Source organism: Capra hircus, chromosome 20, assembly GCF_001704415.2.
Source record: "Capra hircus breed San Clemente chromosome 20, ASM170441v1, whole genome shotgun sequence".
Classification (NCBI taxonomy): domain Eukaryota; kingdom Metazoa; phylum Chordata; class Mammalia; order Artiodactyla; family Bovidae; genus Capra; species Capra hircus.
In genome coordinates, this window is record NC_030827.1 from 41,873,467 (window position 1) to 41,895,371 (window position 21,905).

Below are 21,905 nucleotides of genomic sequence, written 5' to 3' on the forward strand. Positions count from 1 at the left end.
AGATAGGCTACCCACTCCAGTATTCTGGCCTGGAGGTCACAAAAAGTTGGACACTATTGAGCGACTTTCACTTTCAGTTTCACTTTATTAACATATCTGTTCAGTTCAGTTCAGTCACTCAGTCGTGTCCGACTCTTTGCGACCCCATGAATCGCAGCACGCCAGGCCTCTCTGTCCATCACCAACTCCCAGAGTTCACTCAGATTCGCGAACATCGAGTCAGTGATGCCATCCAGCCATCTCATCCTCAGTCGTCCCCTCCTCCTCCTGCCCCCAATCCCTCCCAGCATCACAGTCTTTGCCAATGAGTCAACTCTTCGCATGAGGTGGCCAAAGTACTGGAGCTTCAGCTTTAGCATCATTCCTTCCAAAGAAATCCCAGGGTTGATCTCCTTCAGAATGGACTGGTTGGATCTCCTTGCAGTCCAAGGGACTCTCAAGAGTCTTCTCCAACACCACAGTTCAAAAGCATCAATTCTTCGGTGCTCAGCCTTCTTCACAGACCAACTGTCACATCCATAAATGACCACCGGAAAAACCATAGCCTTGACTAGACGGACCTTAGTTGGCAAAGTAATGTCTCTGCTTTTGAATATGCTATCTAGGTTGGTCATAACTTTTCTTCCAAGGAGTAAGCATCTTTTAATTTCTTGGCTGCAGTCACCATCTGCAGTGATTTTGGAGTTCAAAAAAATAAAGTCTGACACTGTTTCCACTGTTTCCTCATCTATTTCCCATGTTACTGTATACAAAACAATCAACCAGGACCTACTGTATAGCACCGGGAACTATACTTAACATTTTGTAATAATGTGTAAGGAAAAAGAATCTGAAAATAATAGATGGATATGCACAACTGAATCACTTTGCTATACACCTGAAACTAACACATCACTGTAAACCGGCTATACTTTAATTTTTAAAAATTTGCAAGAAAACCCACCAAAATCCAAAAGCAACAACAAAAAATTGGAGGCAGTTTGAAAGTAAACACAACAAAAATCCAAAACTTGTTACAGTAAGAATGGCAACTCTCTAGAACTCAAGAAGGAACGAAATGCCAAAAGGCAGTCAAACTTTCTGTTTTCTAAACCTAACGGAAAGGTCTCTCATACCGGCAGCTTCTTGCATGCACACACCCACAACAGGAAAAGCCACCTCCCCATTTCAGGAAACAAAAGCCAGTTACAGTGTGGAAGTACAAACTGCAGAAACCCAGAAGTCCATAGAAGAAAAAGGACTGGTTCCCGTGAGAGCAGGGTGATGCGTGGTTCGGGGCAGGGTCACTTGGTGAAGGCGGCCACCACCGCCCACGGCACCTCGTTGGTCCCAGCCTTCAGACACTTCACCTCCGGGTCCAAGTCCAGGAGCTGCCGCATCCGCCTGGTGGCTACGTCGTGCTGCTCATCCAGCAGGGGCGCGAACGCGTTCTCCAGGACGTCCGAGGCATGGGCCAAGTAGAGGAGGGCCAGCAGGCGCTTGTCCATGAGGTGAGGGTCGTTCACCCACTTGTCGAGAACGGCTTCCTGCACCTTCTTGATGAGGCGCTGCTTAATGCTGTTGTTGGTGAGGGGGTGCGTCGTCATGTCAAAGAGGAGGAAGCTCTGTTTCTCCGTTGTCAGTAGGCCCTTTTTCACCAGGTTTTTAGCTAATCGTTCCCACACGTTTCTTAACTGATAATGCAATTTTAATGGATTCCATGTCTCACTTAAACAAAAGAGTTCAAAAGCTAGAGAAGAATTTCAGCTATTATTTTCTTTGTACTTGTAAGGCGTGCGTGTGCTCAGTCGTGTCCGATTCTTCATGAGCCCGTGGACTGCAGCCCACCAGGCTCCTCTGTCCATGGGATTATCCCAGCAAGAATGCTAGAGTGGGTTGCCATAGGGATAGATAGCAAAATGTGCTCATTGTAGCTGGTTTGCTTTCAGAGAAGAGGAAGATAAGAAGTGTTCTAGGACAGTCTGTGTTTCCAGAAAGCAAATTTCTTGTGGGATAGGAATCATATTTTATTAAATCTCTGTGGCTTGGCACCAGGTTTATTTCCTGGAACACAGTACTTGCTCAAGAAATATTTGAAAAAGAGAATGAATGAAGTATTCGAATACATGAATTGGAACAGATTGCTAGTACTTTCAGTCGATATGAGTCAAATTGTAAAATGATAATTTCTGGTACCGTTCTGTCAGCATAAAGGTGTCAACAAATACTTAAAGTATAAATGAGAGATTCATTTATTTTTAATTTAAAAGAATTTCGGCTGTTGTGTGTCTTCACTGTGGCCCATGGGCTTCTCCAGTGCAATGCTCTGGCTTCTCTATAGTTGTGCCATGCAGGCTCAGTAGTTGTAGCATGAAGGCTTAGTTGCCTCATAGTGTGTGGGATCTTATTTCCCCAACCAGGGATTAAACCCATGTCCCCTTCATTGGAAGGCAGATTCTTAACCAATGGACCACCAGGGAAGTCCCCTAATAAATTTAATAAATTTTTTAAAGGAATACTTTTAACATCTATAGAAACGTTGCAAAGATAGTAAAGAATTTCCATATGTCTTGCTGCTGTTTCCCTATTAATATAGTTAGTACATTTGTCACAATTAATGAGCATTGCTACATAAATATTGAGCAACTAACACTTTCTACTTTTTTCTATATTACCTAAAGTGGGTTCTCTGGTGGCTCAGATGGTAAAGAATCCACCTGCAATGCAGGACACCCAGGTTTGATCCCTGGTTCAGGAAGATCCTCTGGAGAAGGAAATGGCAACCCACTCCAGTATTTCTGCTTGGAGAATTCTATGGACAGAAGAGCCTGGTGGGCTACAGTCCGTGGAGTCTCAGAGTCAGACAAGACGGATTGACTAACACACACAAAGTCCGTACGCTATTTAGATTTCCTTGGATTTTGCCTGATGCTCTTTTTGTGTTGTTGTTGTTCCAGGATCCTACCCAAGTTACTATATTACCTTTATTTGTCCTATTTTCTTAGGTTCCGCCTAGTAATGACAGTTCTCCAGTCTTCCCGTGCTTTTGATGACTTTGACAGTTTTGAAAAGTAGTGCATGCATGCTCAATCATGTCAGTCCAACTTTTTATGACCCCACAGATCATAGCCCACCAGGCTTCTCTGTCCATGGGATTCTCCAGGCAAGAACACTATGGTGGGTTGCCATGCCCTCCTCCAGGGGATCTTTTCGATCCAGGGATCAAACCTTCGACTCTTGCAGCTCCTGCATTGCAGGCTGATTCTTTACCTCTGAGCCACTGGGGAAGCCCCTTGAGAAGTAGTGGTCAGATACTTTGTAGATTGTCCCTTCATTGGGATTTGTCTGGTGTTCTCATGATTAGACTGAGGTTACAGGTCTAGGGGAGTGGGACCACGAAGGGTACATACTATCTGCATGACTCATCACTGTGGATGTAGACCTGATCACCTTGCTGTGGGAGGGTTCATCAGGTGTCTACACTATAAAGCCCTTCCTCCCTCACCATTCCTTCCTGCTCTGTGCTGTTGGACAGAAGTTGCTGTGTGCAGCGCACAGTTAAGGAGTGGAAGCTTGTGCAGCACTTCCTAGAGGGTGAGGTATTTTCATAAATTATTTGGAATTGGAAGTTGCATTTTTCATTAAAGAATTAAATTGTGATTCTCATTTAAGATGGCTGGTTGAATAAATACTCTCTTCCCAATGAAAATGCTATGAAAATGAGAGTAAAAGGATTTTTATAGAAGCACAAACCCATAATGAAAGCAGGAAAGAACACAATAGCAGTAAAATGCTGGGTACTGCAAAGAAGATGGGAAAGTGGTAGATGGATTAGCAGGTCCAAGAAAGTTAATCCTAAACTTGCAGTGGGTGAAGCTGGGAGGTAGCTTGCTTTATACAGCAGAACCCTGGAGGCTCAGAAACTGGCACCAGATCGCTGTGGGAATGGGGGGGTGCAGATAATGGTAGGGCTAAAAATAGACTATTTGAAAGTCTATTTAAAAAGCATCTCCAGATCTCCTCCTTTACTCTGGGAGCTGCCCCAGTAAAAGATACTAAAACAGAGGGTCTCTGGACTCAGGGACACAAGGCACAATTTGAAAGAGGCAGGAATCTCCCACTGATAATAGAGGGATCAAGTAAGACCTATGTCCTAGAATTTGGGACATCTCAGCCTTCTCCCTCCTTTCAACTCTCAGAATAGTGGAAGCTAGAATTATACCCTCCAGCCAAGACATTGGCAGAGCCTTTTCTGGAAAATTCCACCAGCCCAAGAGAAAAGGATGAAAACCACTGATATGAGGATTTCCCCAAAGAATTACAACAAAGCCCTTTACCACCCCACACCATGTACACATACAGCTTCCAAGTAACTTTTTTGGCCTTCCTTTCTAAGTATGAGCAGACTGCTAGAGAATGTCATACATTTGGGGGAAAAAAATCCTCTAATGTAAAATGAAGAGTTCAAAATCAAATATTAAAATGACAAAAAGATGTTTCTAATTCTTCCAAAGTGGAAACAACCCAAATGTCTAGTCAACTGCTGATTGTCCAAACAAAATGTGATCCGTCTGCAACAAGAAAGAGGAATGAACTCCTGATGCTGCAGCAAGATGGCCTTCAAACACAGCACATAACATGAAAAAGCGGACACAGAAGGGCATACACTGTGGTTCTATTTGTATGGAAGGCCTAGAAAAGGGAAAAGTATGGAGACAGAAGCCAGAGTACTGGTTGACTGAGACTAGGGTTAGGAATGGAGATGCAAGCAGGCACAGAGATCTTTGTGGGGTGATCGAAATGTTCTGAAATTAGATTGAAGTGATGGTTGACTGACTCAAGAAATATGCTAAACATCAGTGAATTAGACACAGTGGGTGAATTTTATGGCATACAAATTACACCTCTGATAAACCTGTATAGTAAAAAAAGAAAAAGGACACTGAAACTATGGAGGAAGAACAAAAATGGGGCGGGGTTGGGGGGGGGCATTACAGTTTTCAGAGAAATAAGGGAAAATACTGCATTCATAAGACAGGAACAAAATGGTAATTTTGACAAGAATAATATTTAGAGAATGACAACAACAAAATTACTAGGAAAATAAAAATTGGATGGCTCAAATGTAAAATCTATTAGAAAAGCAGAGGATGTAGCTAGGGAATCCAAAACTTAGGGCAAAGTGGCAAATAATTGGACAGTAAGAGAGAAAAACTTAAGAAATTAGTTGACCAATCCAGGAGGCACCACAACTAAATAATAGGAGCTCCAGAAAGAGAGAACAGAAAAGAATGATGAAAAGTGTTAATAAAATAAGAGAATTTTCCAAAGCTGAAGAATATGAGCCCCCCCCTTTTTTTTTATAAAAGGTCCTTTGAGTATTTGAGCCCACTGAATAGAAGACAAAAAACAAATTAAAAACCATTGAAAAATTAAAAAAAAACAAAAGACTCATCATCATAAAAATTTCAAACACTAGTGAAAACCAGAAGATTCTAAAAGCCCTGTTGAGGGTGGAGGTGGAGATTGGGGGAGGTGGTAATGAGCAGAAAAGTGTGAGTAAGAATGCCATCAAACTGGGACTTCCCTGGTGGTCCAGCAGTTAAGACTCTGTGCTTCCACTTCAGGGGGCGAGGGTTCCATCTGTGGTCAGGGAACTAAGGTCCTGCATGCTCTGTGTTGCAGCCAAAACTTAAACAAACAAAAACCAAGAATGGCATCATATTTCTCAAATGGAAGGAAGAAGATAATGAAGCTAGATCTTCACATTTCCAAGGGAAAATTTTACTCTCCATCAAGTGAGAGGGTAGCAAAGAGACAGTTTAGACAGGGAGGACCTCCAGACATGTCCTTTCCAACCAGCTTTCTTAGGAAGCTGTTTGTGGATGTTTCAGACCATAAAGAATCTGCCTGCAATGCCAGAGACCTGGATTTGATCCCTGGGTTGGGAAAATCACCTGAAGGAGGGCATGGCAACCCATTCCAGTATTTTTGCCTAGAGAATCCCCATGGACAGAGGAGGCTGGCAGGCTATGTCTATAAGGTTGTAAAGCTTCAGACATGACTGAGCGACTAAGTACGTACATTATACACACAACACACTCACATGAAAGGACTCACTTTAGAAGGAGGACACCGGGACACAAGAGATTGAGGAAACAAGATCTGAGAGAGGCAGACGGAATCTGCAGGGTGATGGTGAATGGAAATTCCAACAAAACAGAAGAGCAACAGGCCCATGTTGGAGGCATCCAGATTGTAACAGGAGGGTGGAGACACAAGGACTATCTTGGACTGAAAGGGGCTGAGGGCCTGGGATGTAGTTCTTCAGTTGTTTAACATGTTTAAATAGTTATTTAAAATGTTTAATAGTTATTTAAAATCCAATGACAGACATTTTACAGGGCTATTGAGGATGTGGGAATATTTAGTCAGGTATTCAAAGAAAATTAAGAAAATACTATCATGTAAGAATTGAATCGCCAGTCTATGTCTGACGCAGGATACAGCATGCTTGGGGCTGGTGCATGGGGATAACCCAGAGAGATGTTATGGGGAGGAAGGTGGGAAGGGGGTTCATGTTTGGGAACGCATGTAAGAATTAAAGATTTTAAAATTTAAAAAATAAAAAACTAAAAAAAAAAAAATCCAGTATGCAACTGATGAAAGTAGAAAAAAAAAAAAAAAGAAAATGTCTTTAAATGAGGCAATTACTAATTACAGGAAAAAAACAAGTTATATAAGAAAGGATATATTTTCATGCTACTTGAGGCAAAAATACACTACATGCTATACATATGTAGTCAAAATTATGAAAACACTGAACATCAACTTAACAGATATTTAAGACATAATTTTATTGAGAAGATGGTGGAAAAGAAGGAGGGGCTATAAATAAGCTGAAAGCCTTGTCATCCATAATAGGAAATCAATGAGTGAGTAAGTGAAGTCGCTCAGTCGTGTCCAGCTCTTTGCGACCCCATGGATTGTAGCCTACCAGGCTTCTCCGTCCATTGGATTTTCCAGGCAAGGGTACTGGAATGGGTTGCCATTTCCTTCTCCAGGAGATCTTCCCGACCCAGGGATTGAACCCAAGTCTCCAGCTTTGTAGGCAGACGCTTTTACCATCTGAGCCATCAAGGACGATCAATAGGTGAGTCTATTCAAATAATCAAGGAAATACATATTATTATATGTATATATGTATATTATATGTATACATATATATTATATGTATATTATATGTATATATGTAATAGTATATACATATTATTTAGAAATAAGAGAACTTCTCTGGTGGTGCAGTAGATAAGAATCTGCCTGCTAAAGTAGGGGACTCGGTTTCAATCTCTGCTCTGGGAATATTCCACATGCCAAGGAGCAACTAAGCCCATGCACCGCAACTACTGAGCCCACACTCTTAAACCCAGGAGTCACAACTACTGAGCCTATTCGCTGCAGCTGCTGAAGCCCGCATGCCTGCAGCCTGTGCTCTGCAACAAGAGCAGCCGCCGCAGTGAGAAGCCGTGACCCATGAACCCCCCGCGCAACCCAAAATAAATAAACAATTTAAAAAATGAAACAAGAAAGTAAAATTAGAGAAAATAGCTTAAAAAGTTGAAATTGATTACTTGGCGGATGATTGGGATAGAAAGGTAAAGAAAAGAGACTGCTGTTTTATAAAAGTTACTTTCAGCAATATTTGAGCTTTTATACTATGCAAACAGCACTTTGATAAAAATGAAAGTTGATTAAAAATGATATTTATAGTTAAAATTATTCAATAACAAGAAACAGGAAACTTTCAGTTATGGTGTTAATACTCAATTTAATATACATAAAATTATATTTGATCATATGAATTATACCAAAAAGAATACCCTACTTGGAAAAGCCATTTTGCACTTTCTGATTTGCTTTATAAAATTAGAGTTTTAAAATTGTGATAATTAATTCATGAAAAGTTGAGGATTTGATTCCTGCTTTCTGAAGTTATTAATATTTAAAGCCTGAGCCTGTATTTGAAGTATAAAGAGCTTTATCAGATTAAAGAATGGCAAATCATTCCTCTTTGAAGAAAAACATTACAATCTGCATTCAAATTCCTTATCTTTTTAAAAGAGGAAAACCATCACGATATTTATTATCTTAAGATTTTGTAAATGGAAATTATACTCAAATGATGAATGTAATCCTGACTATTTCTTTCTTCTGGGTTAAACATAAGTTCACACACCCATACTTAAATATTAAGGAATCCTTAAATAGATAACTAATAAGGACCTATTGTATAGCACAGGAAACTCTACTCAGTGCTCTGTAATGGACTATATGGGAAAAGAATCTAAAACGTAGTGGATATATGTATATATATACCTGGTTCACTTTGCTATGAAGCAGAAACTAACACAACATTGTAAATCAACTAGAGGCCAATAAAAATTAATTTTAACATATTAATTAGTAAAAATACTAAGAAATCAGCAGCAGTTATTTTGCTCATCTCCAGCGTGAGTCCAGTGATGAGACAGTCTTCCGCCTCCCCACCTTTCGGAAACATTTACTTTGTTCCTAGTATCGGCTGGGGGTTGAGGATACAAAAAAAAAGAATAAAATATGATCTTTCCACAGGGAAGTTACAAGCCAGTGCCACTTTATACAACTGACCATAAAACAAGATGAAAAGGGTGAGAGGAACAAAGTTCTACAAGCATAGAGAGGAATCAGAATTTACAGGGTGTCTGGGGACAGAGTGTACTGGAAGCAACTCTCCAAAAAAGGACACTTTCTCTCTTTGACTTGGAGAACTGGACAAGCCAAGGGAGAGACCCAATGCCCTGGGGCAGAAGGAGCAGCCAACACAAAGCATTCAGGGCCACCAAGTGCAGAGAAACAGGCTCCCTGGAAAACCTGCCTCCCAAAGTGGTCTGCCTGTGGTCCGCAGTTACCCACGTGCATACTCAGGCGCTTCAGTCGTGTCTGACTCTTTGCTATCCTTGGACTGTAACCCGCCAGGCTCTTCTGTCCATGGGATTCCCCAGGCAAGAATACTGGAGTGGCTTGCATTTCCTTCTCCAGGGGATCTTTCCTACCCAGGGCTTGAACCCACATCTCTTGCATCTCCTGCATTGCAGGCAGATTCTGTGCTGCTGAGCCATCCGGGAAGCCTGTACCCAGACCCTGCACTCCCCTAAAGTCACCCACACACCCTGAAAGGAGGCGAGGCACCTGAAGTGTTTCGTTAGAACTGGATCCACCTGGGTGGAGGGCAGGGCAGGCTCCATAGAACAAGCCGTGGCTGTTCCATTTCTCACACGAAGAATGCCTGGTCAGTGTATTTGAATAAATGGGGACTCTATGAATAGCGGTAAATTTAAAATCCTCAGACAAAAGGATTTTCTTCAAGTTCCAGATGATTCAGGTTAATGTGAGAAAAGACTTGACAAACAATTTATATATGCAAATTGGACATGAGATATTCTTTCGTTTAACAAATAACTATTGGGCACCTGCTATGGGCTGCTGTCAGTGTTCAAGGCACCAAGAACAAAAAAGTCCTCACACTTGTGACACACTATAGTCACTTAAATTCATTTATAGTTTATACTTCTGGATTTAAAAAAATCATTACCAGAAATCAAATTAAAAATTAATCAAAAACAGCAGCTGCTGTTTAGTTGCTAACTTGTGTTAGCAACTTTTTGACCCCATGGACTGTAGCCCACCAGGCTCCTCTGTCCATGGGATTTCCAGGCAAGAACACTGGAGTGGGTTGCCATGCCTTTCTCCAGGGGATCTTTCCAATCCAGGGATCAAACCCATGTCTGTTGCTTGGCAGGTGGATTCTTTACCACTGAGCCATCTGGGAAGTCCGCATACATACATGCTGCTGCTGCTGCTGCTGCTAAGTCGCTTCAGTCGTGTCCGACTCTGTGCGACCCCATAGACGGAAGTCTACCAGGCTCCCCCATCCCTGGGATTCTCCAGGCAAGAACACTGGAGTGGGTTGCCATTTCCTTCTCCGATGCATGAAAGTGAAAAGTGAAAATGAAGTCGCTCAGTCGTGTCCGACTCTTAGCGACCCCATGGACTGCAGCCTACCAGGCTCCTCCGTCCATGGGATTTTCCAGGCAAGAGTACTGGAGTGGGGTACCATTGCCTTCTCCGACATATATACATACATATGACCAAATCACTTTGCAGTACACCTGAAATTAATACAATGTTGTAAATCAACTACACATTAAGTGAAAAAAAAAATCATGAAGGCCAATTTAAGGGACTTGCCAACAATACTGAAGAAGACTTAGGTGCAAATATGACGAGATGATTTAAAAACCTGTATCAGAATAAAATTGTGTCACTGCCTTTGTGGGTGTTAATTTCTCAGTTATGTCCAACTCATTGCGACCCCATGGACTTGGAATTCTTCAGGCGAGAATATTGGAGTGGGTTGCCATGTCCTTCTCCAGGAGATCTTCCTGACTCAGGGATCAAACAAGGGTCTCCTGTATTTCAGGCAGATTCTTTATTGTTCAAGCCACCAGGAAAGTCATCATTGCACTTCAGTTCAGTTCAGTTGAGTTGCTCAGTTGTGTCCGACTCTTTGCGACTCCATGAACTGCAGCACGCCAGGCATCCCTGTCCGTCACCATCTCCCGGAGTTCACTCAAACACGTCCATCGAGTCGGTGATGCCATCCAGCCATCTCATCCTCTGTCGTCCCCTTCTTCTCCTGCCCCCAATCCCTCCCAGAATCAGAGTCTTTTCCAGTGAGTCAACTCTTCGCATCATTGCCCTTAGTACCACAAAAATGAGAGGACCTCTTTGATAAATCTGGTACTCTAGTGCCACCTTGTGTTCAAACTACTCAATTACAATGTAAATCAATAGCGAAGAGTGTATTCATTTCCTTTCTTCCTATTGCAGCTGTAACAAATTTCCACAAATTTAGGGGCTTTAAAGCAACACAAATTTATCATTTTATAATCCTATAGGTCATAAGTGTATGGATCTCAATGGCTAACATCAAGGGGTCAGCAGGGCTGCATTTCTTTAACATCCTAGAGAAGAATCTGTTTTCTTACCTTTTCACCTCCCAGAGGCTGTCTGAATTCCTTAGCTGCTGGTGTCCTCACAGTCAGTAATGTCTAGCTGAGCCTTCTCTTGGTAAATCACTCTGACATTGCCTCTCCTCTTTCACTTATAAGAACCTTTGTTACTACACAGGCCTCTTTGAATAATCCAGGCTAATCGCCCCATCTCAAAATCAGTTAATTAGCAAACAATTCCATCTGCTACTTTACTTCTCCCTTGCCACATATATTCACAAGTTTTGGGGATTATGATGAGCACCTCTTTGGGATGGGGGTATTATTCCACCTACCACAGAGTCTGTTTGTTTCTGTGGGCAAATATGCTACTTTTCATGTTTCAATCGAATGGTAAAGACATTCAATTAAACTGTTCTTTTCCCCTTATTTACAACTTGGAATTGATGAATAGAAAAAAACCTTTTGCTAACTTCTATAATATAAACCAAGCGTTTAGAAACCACCCTGCCCCACCCCCAGTGAATTTTTTACTAATTAGCTTTACTAATCTAAAGCTAGGAAAACCCAAACTAAATATAAAAAGTTCTTAAATTAACTTTAAATAATTTTGAGTTGACAAAGACAAGTCCAAATATTGCTTAATACTACACGAAGTATTCAAGTACAGTTTCTTTTGTTTGTTCACAGGGTAAATGGTTTTGTTTGAAGACTGGTCAGAATTAAGCTAACAAAAACTCAAAAATGGAAACCAGAGGTAGATTGTGGTTCTTTGCATGTACTCACCTCTGTTACAGGAGCAGGTGAGCACCCTGCTTTTTATGGGTCGTTTTCCAGCAAGGGCTAGAGAGACTGCTCTGCACCCACCAGGTTTCAGTGGGCTGCTCCTGGAGTGGCTTCCAGAGTTGCTGGATGATGGCGAGTTGAGGATGATGTAGGCAGGGTATACTAATGAAACACTGAAGGAAAAGCAACAAGATACAATGTTTGGGTTTCCAGTAGTGCTTCGCCTGGAATGCCTTGTATAGTGTGCTGTGAGAAGGGCACATAAATATTATTCAGGTGGGAAGAGGAAAAAACATATTAATTGCAGACTTTTTTATTCTGTTATAAAAATTTTAACCAACAATTAGTTGGACTGAGTAATAGTAATGCGAATCTTTCCAGGGATATTGCTTTTTGTCCAGCTTGAGGAAGACTTCCTCAAAACATTAAAATGCCTGGGACAGAATCTCCTTACAAAGCATTTTAATAGATGGCAGTCATTAAATTGCAGCTCAAGTCTTGGCAGTAATGTGTTATAGTTTTCACTGCAGAGGTTTTACGTATCTTTTGTTAAATTTGTTTCTAAGTATTTTGTGAATTATAATGCTTGTTTCAATGGTAATGATTTTATTTCTTCATTTGTAATATGGATGACTTTTATATCTTTTTCTTACCGTTTTACGTTGACTAGGGCCTCCAGTATAATACTGATAAAAAAGTGGTGAGAGTAAACATCTTAACTTTGGTCATAATCTTGAGGGAAGAATATTTAATGTGTCACCTTTAAGTATGATTTCATCTTTAGACTTTTCCTAGATGCCTCTTAAATTCAACAAAAATTTCTCTTTTATGTCCTACTTTGCAAAGAGGTTTTTAATCTTAAAATCATAATGACTACTGAATTTTATGAGGCAGCTTTGCATTTATTGGTATGATCTTACAGTTTTTCTCCTTATTTCTATTAAGTTGTCAGATAACACCAATTGATTTTCAAATGTTAAGGCCACCTTGCATTCCTAGAATACACCTACTTAATCGTTGCTGCTTTGACTTGCTAATATCTTCCAGGAAGATTTTTGCAACTTAAGAGATTGGTCTCCAATTTTCTTATAGCGTTTCTGTCAAGTTTTTGGCAGTGTTATCTTGGCTTCATAAAATGAGTTGGGAACACTTTCTATTTTCTAAAGGAGTTTGTGTAAGATTAGTATAATTTCTTCCTTAAATGTTTGATAGAATTCCCGAAGAAAACCATCTGGACCTGTAGTTTTCTTTGCAGGAAGGCAAAGATCATCAATTCAACTTTAAAAATAGTTACACAAAATTTCTGTTTCTTTTTGTATTACTTTGGTAAGTTGTCTTTTTCAAAGAACTCTTTCTTTTAACCAACTTTGTCAAGTTTATTGGCATAAAGTTATGCACTTCATTCCTTTATTTGCCTTTCAATGTATATAGACTCTGTGGTGATAGCCCTTCCTTCATTTTTGATGTTGGTAACACGTGATTTCCCCTTTCTTCTTGATCATCTGCTGCATCCCCAAAAGCATGTCATATCAATTTCCTTTTTCCCCAGGACAAGCAAAAAGGATGATCCTTCCTCCAAATGAAGAGGTAGCACCCTCTTCTTTTTCTATTACTCATCATACAACACAACATACATACACGAACATATATACTTATTGATAAGGCAGACTGTATCTATGAGATCCTCTTTATCTTAGTAAGTTCCTCAAAATGTTCTTTGGATAACTAGAATATATAAACTCTGGGGGACGTAAACAAAATTTTTAAATGTCTCTAATGGTTAATTACTATGATTATATGTCCGTATTTCAAATCAAATGCTTTATTGGGTTTTTTGGGATGTAATTTAATTTTTTTTAATTGAGTATATTTGACATACAATATCATATGAATTTCATGTACAGTATTGAGCTTTTGTGTTAAAATATATGTATCATATAAAAACTGAAAATTTAAATATGTGCCATTTATTATATGTGCATTATATCTCAATAAAGCTTAAAGGAAAAATACATATGTATCATAAAATTTTCCATTTTAGCCATTTTGTGAATGCATTAAGTGCATTCACAATGTTGTACGACCAACACTACTATCCATTTCCAGAACTTTTAAAATCATCCTAAACAGCAACTCTATGCCCGTTAAACAACAGCTTCACATTGCCCCCTCCCCCCAGGCCCTGGTAATCTGTTCTACTTGCTGTCTCTGAATTTGACTTTTCTAGGTACCCCATGGGCTTCCCTGGTGGCTGAGATAGTAAAGAATCTGCCTGCAGTGCAGGAGACCCAGGTTCAGTCCCAAGCACCTCATATAAGTAGAATCACACAATAGTTGTCCTTTTGTGTTTGGCTTACTTCTCTTAGCAGAGTGTTTTCAAGGTTCATCCGTGTCATAGCATGCAGCAGAATTTCATTCCTTTTTATGATTGAATAATATCCCATTGTATGTATATGCCACATCTTGTTTATGCATTCACCTGTTGATGGACATTTGGGTTGTATCCACCTTTTGACTACTGTAAATAATGCTGGCATGAATATTCGTGTACAAGTGTCTGAGTCCCTACTTTCAGTTTTTTTGGGTATATAGATTGGAGTGAAATTGTGGGTCATATGAGATAAGTCTATATTTAACTTTCTGAGGTACTACTAAACTATTTTCTACAGCGGCTGAACCATTTTACATTTTTACAGCAATACATGGAAAATCCAGTTTCTCCAAAGCCTTGCCAACACTTGTTATTTTCCTTTTTTGTTTGTTTATCTTTTGAATCATAGCCATCCTAATGGGCATACAGTGGTATCTCATTGTGGTTTTCATTTGCATTTTCCTAATGATTAATGATGTTGAGCATCTTTTCATGTGCTTATTTTCTAGCTATATATCTTCTTTGGAGAAATGTCTATCAAGACCTTTTCCTATTTTTGAATTGAGGGTTGGCTATTTTTTTTTTCTGTTGCATTGTTGGAGTTATTTATATATTCTGGATTAACATCTTTTATAAGATAGATGCTTTGCAAATATTTTCTCCTATTCTGTAAGCTGTCTTTTTACTTTCTTGCTAATATTTTTTAGTGTACAGATGCCTTTGATTTGGGGTTTTTGGTTTGTTTTTCCCCTGTGCCTCACAGCTTGTGGGATCTTAGTTCCCTGACCAGAGATTGAACCCTTGTCCCTGCACTGGAAGCCTGGAGTCTTAACCACTAGACCACCAGGGAAGTCCCAAATGTCTCTGATCCTAATGAAGTCCAGTTCTGCTTTCCCTTTGTTGCCTATGCTTTTGGTGTCATAGCCAAAAGAGATTTTCCTCTATGTTTTCATTTCAGAGTTCTATGGTTTCAGCTCTTAAGCTTATGCCTTTGACCTATTTGGGGCTAGTTTTTGTATATGGTATAAGGTAAAGATCCTGCTTCACTCTTTTGCCTATGAATATTCAGTTTTCTCTGGAGAAGGCAATGGCACCCCACTCCAGTACTCTTGCCTGAAAAATCCCATGGACGGAGGAGCCTGGTGGGCTGCAGTCCATCGGGTCGCTAGGAGTCGGACACGACTGAGTGACTTCACTTTCACTTTTCACTTTCATGCATTGGAGAAGGAAATGGCAACCCGCTCCAGTGTTCTTGCCTGGAGAATCCCAGGGACAGGGCTGCTGTCTATAGGGTCGCAGAGTCAGACACGGCTGAAGCGACACAGCAGCAGCAGCAGCATTCAGTTTTCTCAGTATCACTTGTTAAAAGTGTGTTCCTTCCCCATGGTCTTGGCACTCCTATTGAAAAATCAATTGACTAGATGTGCTTTGATTTATTTGAAAATGAAAGTGAAGTTGCTCAGTCGTGTCCAACTGCGTTTATTTGGGGGTTCTCTAATCTATTCCTTTGATCGATATGCCTGTCCTTATGCCAGTATCACACTGTTTAGATAACTGAAGGTATATAATAAGTTTTGAAATCAGAAACATTGTTTTGGCTATTGCAAGCTTGTATTGATTTTTAAATACTGATTTTCACCCCCCCTTATGCTTCATGATTCCACTGTAATCAAAGATTTCACATGCAACTTCAGTATAGTCTGGGACTTCCCTAGTAGCTCAGATGGTAAAGAACCTGTCTGGAATGCAGGAGACCTGGGTTCATTTGCTGGGTCAGGAAGATCCCCTGGAGAAGGAGATGGCAACCCACTCCAGTATTCTTGCCTGGAGAATTCCATGGACTGAGGAGTCTGGTGAGCTACACAGTTCAGGGAATAGCAGAGTCAGTACAGTCTATTCTGCTATAATTCTTTAAAGTGAATTGACTCATATGAGATTGGAGAGTAGGGAAATGAGGGCAGTATGCCATGGAAACTATACTGGCTCATCTGCAGAACTCCCCAGCGTGTACTATTTTGTGCCATCAAGTAGAGCACGGAGATGCGAGAGCACTGGCAGGGCTGAATGCGGCAACTACAAAGGAGTAGAGTGTCGAGCACAGTGCTCTTTATACTCGCTTATTCTTTGGAAATGATTTTCCACTTGGAGGAAAGTTGTAAAAATAGCACAAATGGTTTACATATGCTTTTCTCCCAGCTTCCCATAATTTTTACAATTCCATAACCATTACACAATTATTAATACCAAACCAGAAAAATGGCACTGGTAAATACTGCTAACCAAACACAGATTTTATTTAAATTTCACTCATTTTCCCACTAATGTTCTTTTTCTGCTTCAGGATCCAATCCAGGATCCAAATTGCACTCCCGTTGGTTTCAAGCAATCTGTGATGGTTTCTCAGCCTTTCCTTGTCTTCCATGGCCTTGATAATTTGCAGAATGTCTTTTAACTTGGGTTTGTCTGATGTTTTCTTGTGATTAGATTAGGTGTTGTATTTTCAAGATTGCTGGGAGAAATATCAATAACGCAGATGACACTCCACTTATGGCAGAAAGCGAAGAAGAACTAAAAAGCCCCTTGATGAAACTGAAAGAGGAGAGTGAAAAAGCTGGCTTAAAACTCAACATTCAGGAAACTAAGATCATGGCATCTGGTCCCATCACTTCATGGGAAATAGATGGGGAAACAATGGCAACAGAGAGAAACTTTATTTTGGGGGGCTCCAAAATCACTGCAGATGGTGACTGCAGCTATGAAATCAAAAGACACTTGCTCCTTCGAAGAAAAGCTATGACCAAACTAGACAGCATATTAAAAAGCAGAGACATTACTTTGCCAACAAAGGTCTGTCTAGCCAAAGTTATGGTTTTTCCAGTAGTCATGTATGGATGTGAAAGTTGGACTGTAAAGAAAGCTGAGTGCCAATGAACTGATGCTTTTGAACTGTGGCATTGGAGAAGACTCTTGAGAGTCCTTTGGACTGCAAAGAGATCCAGCTAGTCCATCCTAAAGGAAATCAGTCCTGAATATTCACTGGAAGGACTGATGCTGAAGCTGAAACTCCAATACTTTGGCTACTTGATGCGAAGAACTGACTCACTGGAAAAGAGCCTGATGCTGGGAAAGATTGAGGGCAGGGGGAGAAGGGGACAACAGAGGACGAGATGTTTGGATGGCATCACCAACTCAATGGACACGAGTTTGAGTAAGCTCCAGGAGTTGGTGATGGACAGGGAGGCCTGGCGTGCTGCAGTCCATGGGGTCGCAAAGAGTCAGACATGACTGAGTGACTGAACTGAACTGAACTGAACTTCCAGAAGTGATATTGTGTCCCTCTCATTCATAATGAGACATTCATTTCTATGTGATTTATTGCTGATGATCATTTAGCTAAGGTGTCTGCAGAGCTTCTCCACAGTAAAGTTAGTGTTTTCCCTATGTAATTGACAAATAGCTTAGAGAAATAATTTGACACTATGTAATATCTTATTTCTTCCCAAACACTCATAGCTGATTTTAATATCCATCAAATTGACCAGGCCTGCAATACTTATTATGGTGGTATCTGCCTGGTGGTAATTTTTTAATTTCTCTCATTTCTTCTATGTCTATTAGAACATTTTTGTAAGAAGAGATATAGTTTCCCCCATTCATGTATGTATTCAATTCCTTTTTTTATATTGGTATGGATTCATAAAAATTTATTTTATTCTGAGCTCAAATCCAATACTGTTATTTTTAATTTTGTTGCTCAAACTGTTCCAACTTTGTCCATTGGGAACTTCTTCACATTGGTTCCTGTGTCTTTTTGACATGTTCCCATCTTTTTTTCAAGTACCTTAAGTACCTCCTTATTTTCTGGTACAACAGGCCATTCCATGCTTATCTTGTGTTTTCCAAAGGTCTTGTTCCTTTCATTGAGGAATGGTGTTTTGAATCCAAGATCTAGGTAGCAGGTATGCTTATTGTCATGAGAGTACCATTGCTTCTTGGCCTTCATAGCAGATGGAGCTAGGAGATATATGTATGTGTGCTAACCCACACATTGTTGTGTTTTAGTTGCTCGTGTCCAAGTCTTTGAGAACCCATGGACTGTAGCCCTCCAGGCTCCTCTGTCCATGGAATTCTGCAGTAAAGAACATTGGAGTGGGTTTCCATTTCCTTCTCCAGGGGATCTTCCTGACCCAAGGATCGAACCCACACATAATACACACTCATCTAAATGTATGGATGGGTGTGTGTTCTTTGTGTATAGGGCTTCCCTGGTGGCTCAGATGGTAAAGCGTCTGCCTGCAATGCGGGAGACCCGGGTTCGATCCCTGGGTCGGGAAGATCCTCTGGAGAAGGAAATGGCAACCCACTCCAGCATTCTTGCCTGGAAAATCCCATGGATGGAGCCTGGTAGGCTACAGTCCATGGGGTCGCAAAGAGTCGAACATGACGTGTATATTAGATATGTATTACAAATAATGATTTCAATGCTGATACCTCTGATTCCAGGGTTTCTTCCAGCCATGCCCTCCTCCATTCTTACTTGTAACATTTCTCTGAGACTAAGAATCCTGGCCCTCATGTACAATGTATTTACTTACTTGTTCAGTACTAGTATAGACACAACATAGATACTGAATTGCCAATCTACTCTCCTATGAAAAACAAACTTACTAGCTAAGATATAGTAATTATAAACTACTCTTTTTCTCTAGCCTTTCAGTATCCAGTTAATATACTATTTTCCAAAGTTAGTTTGGTTAGTTTTTTTCTTCCTCATCTCCTTCAGTAGGTTATGTTAGTCATTTGCAATGTATTTAACTTGCTAATTTGTAACTATTTATATTCTATTTGCCAGTTCTCCCATCCTGGTTGATTTTAATAATTCATTTTTTTTGTTATATGAGACATTAGTAAGGTTTTCAAAGTACACAAGCTGTACTTAGAAAAGCATCATTACCTCCTCACCCCTGCCACTCACTTCTAGTTTCCCCATCTTTTCACCCCTTTGTTATCCATATCCTGTAGGTAACCCACCTCTTTAGTTTCTCGTTTATCTTTCCTGTATAGATGATCCCTGCTGTAAGATTTTTTGACTTATGACTTCCTGACATTATGATGGTATAAACGTTAAACACATTCGTACTTCAAGTTTTTATCTTTTCCAGGCTAGCAGTATGCGGTAGATACTCTTGGGATGCTGGGTGGGAACAGCAAGCTGCCACTCCATCAGGCACATGATCCCAAGGGTAAACAACCAATAGACTCACAACTATTCTGTACCCAGTCTTTCACTTTTATTATAGAATAGAATTTAATACTCCGTGAGATACTCAACACTGTCTTATAAAGTTGGGTTTGTGTTAGATGATTTTGTTCAGCTGTAGGCTAACGTTAATATTCTGAATACATTTAAGGTAGGCTAGGCTAAGCTATGGTATTCAGTAATTTAGGTGTGTTAAATGCATTTTCAACTTTAAGATAGGTTTATTGGGATGTGTTCTTGCCTGGAGAATCCCAGGGACGGGGGAGCCTGGTGGGCTGCTGTCTATGGGGTCGCACAGAGTCGGACACGACTTAAGTGACTTAGCAGCTGCTGGAGTGGGTTGCCATTTCCTTCTCCAATGCATGAAAGTGAAAAGTGAAAGTGAAATTGCTCAGTTTTGTCTTGGAAGGGCAGAGTACTTCTTTTCACCATCTTTGTGCATTTTGATTGTTGCCGTACACCAAAAGCCCCAAATATTTTTTGTACCTCCTTTCATCAATCTACTTTCAGCTTTTTTTTTTTCCTTAAAGGGTAAGACTCTAATCTTACTGTAGTATTTCTTTATTAAGAGTTTAACTTAATTAGTCACTTGTTACTATATCAGCATTTCTCACTGGATACTTCTTTTAAGAAAAATTCTCTGACCACAATGGTATGAGACTAGAAATCAATGACAAGAAAATAAACTGCAAAAACCACACACATGTAGAGGCTAAACAATATGCTATTAAACAAGCAGTAGATCACTGAAGAAATCGAAGAGGAAATCAAAAAATACCTAGAGATAAAAGAAAATGAGAACACGACAATCCAAAGCCTACTGAACAGAGCACAGCAGCAAGTTTATAGCGATACAAGCTTACCTTAGGAAACAAGAAAAACTGCAAATAAATAACCTAAACTTACACCTAATGCAACCAGAGAAAGAAAAACAAACAACTCAAAGTTACTGGAAGGAAAGAAATCATAAAGATCAGAGCAGGAACAAGTGAAACAGAGATTGAAATAAAAAATAAAAAGGATCAATGAAACCAAAAGCTGGTTCTTTGAAAAGATAAACAAAACTGATAAACCTTTAACCAGACTCATCAAGATGAAAAGGGAAAGGACCCAAATCAATAAAGTCAGAAATGAAAAAGAAGTTATAAACTATGCCACAGAAATACAAAGGATCATAGGAACCGCTAAAATGGGTGAGCCAGAACAAATGGAGAATCACCCAAAACTGAACCTAGAAGAAATAGAAAATAGGAACAGATCAATTTCCAGTACTGATTAAATCAATAACCTAAAAACTCCCAACAAAGTCCAGAACAAGATGGCTTTATAGGTGAATTCTACCAAACATTTAAAGAGTTATTCATCCTTCTGAAACTATTCCAAAACGTTGCAGAGAAGGGAACACCTCTAAACTCATTCTAGCCACCATAATCCTGATGCAAAAAACAGACAAAGATATCACACACACAAAAAAGAAAATTACTAGCCAGTATCACTGATGGACATTCATGCAAAAAACCTCAACAAAATACTAGACAACCAACTCTAACAATACATTAAAAGGATTATACATGATGATCAAGTGGGATTTATCCCTGGGATGAAAGGATTTTTCATTATCTGCAAATCAATCAATGTGATAAACCAACTAGCAAATTGAAGGATAAAAACCATATGATCATCTCAATAGATAAATAAAATATTTGCAAATGATGTGAATCACAAGGGATTAATTTCCAAAGTATACAAACAGCTCATACAGCTCAATTAAAAAAAAAAAAAAACAATGAAAAAAATGGCAGAAGACCTAAATAGGCCTTTCTCCAAAGAAGACATACAGGTGGCCAACAGACACATGAAGACAGCCTCAGCATCACTAATTATTAGAGAAATGCAAATCAAAATTACAATGAGGTCTCCTCACACTAGTCAGAATGGTTATCATCAAGAAGTCTAGAAATAATAAATGCTGGAGAGGGTACTGAGAAAAGTGAACCCTCTTACACAGTTGGTGGTACATAGTCAGTATGGAGAACAGTATTGAGGTTCCTTAAAAAACTAAAAATAGAATACCTTATGATCCAGCAATCCCACTCTTGGGCATATACCCAGAGAAAACTCCAACTGGAAAAGATACATGCACCACAGTGTTCATAGCAGCAGTATTTACAGTAGCCAAGACATGGAAGCAACCTAAATCTCCATCAACAGATGAAGGGATAAAGAAGATATCGCATATATATATATATATATATATATATATATATATATATATGTTCAAGCTGGTTTTAGAAAAGGCAGAAGAACCAGAGATCAAATTGCCAACATCCACTGGATCATCGAAAAAGCAAGAGAGTTCCAGAAAAAACATCTATTTCTGCTTTATTGACTATGCCAAAGCCTTTGACTGTGTGGATCACAATAAACTGTGGAAAATTCTGAAAGAGATGGGAATACC

At 39.8% G+C, this 21,905-nt stretch overlaps 1 protein-coding gene across 1 annotated transcript; it reads right to left on the reverse strand.

Moving 5' to 3' along the window:
* Nucleotides 1,167-18,190, reverse strand: LOC102186244 (Golgi phosphoprotein 3-like). Its single transcript, XM_018065475.1, has 3 exons — nucleotides 18,038-18,190; nucleotides 16,168-16,247; nucleotides 1,167-1,707 (listed from the first exon to the last, which is right to left on the reverse strand). The coding sequence occupies exons 1-3, from the start codon at nucleotides 18,188-18,190 to the stop codon at nucleotides 1,284-1,286; spliced, it is 657 nt and encodes a 218-aa protein (XP_017920964.1). The 3' UTR covers nucleotides 1,167-1,283.

Bases quoted from the DNA above. Each gene is read 5' to 3' on its own strand.
- LOC102186244 (XM_018065475.1), bottom strand. From the start codon at position 18,190: ATGAAGGCCAAGAAGCAATGGTACTCTCATGACAATAAGCATACCTGC. The intron at 16,248-18,037 runs GTACTTAAGGTA...TGCCGCATTCAG, and splicing joins TTGTACCAGAAAATAAGGAG to CCCTGCCAGTGCTCTCGCAT. The intron at 1,708-16,167 runs GTATAGTTTCCA...CTTTTGTTTAAG, and splicing joins GGAGTTCTGCAGATGAGCCA to TGAGACATGGAATCCATTAA.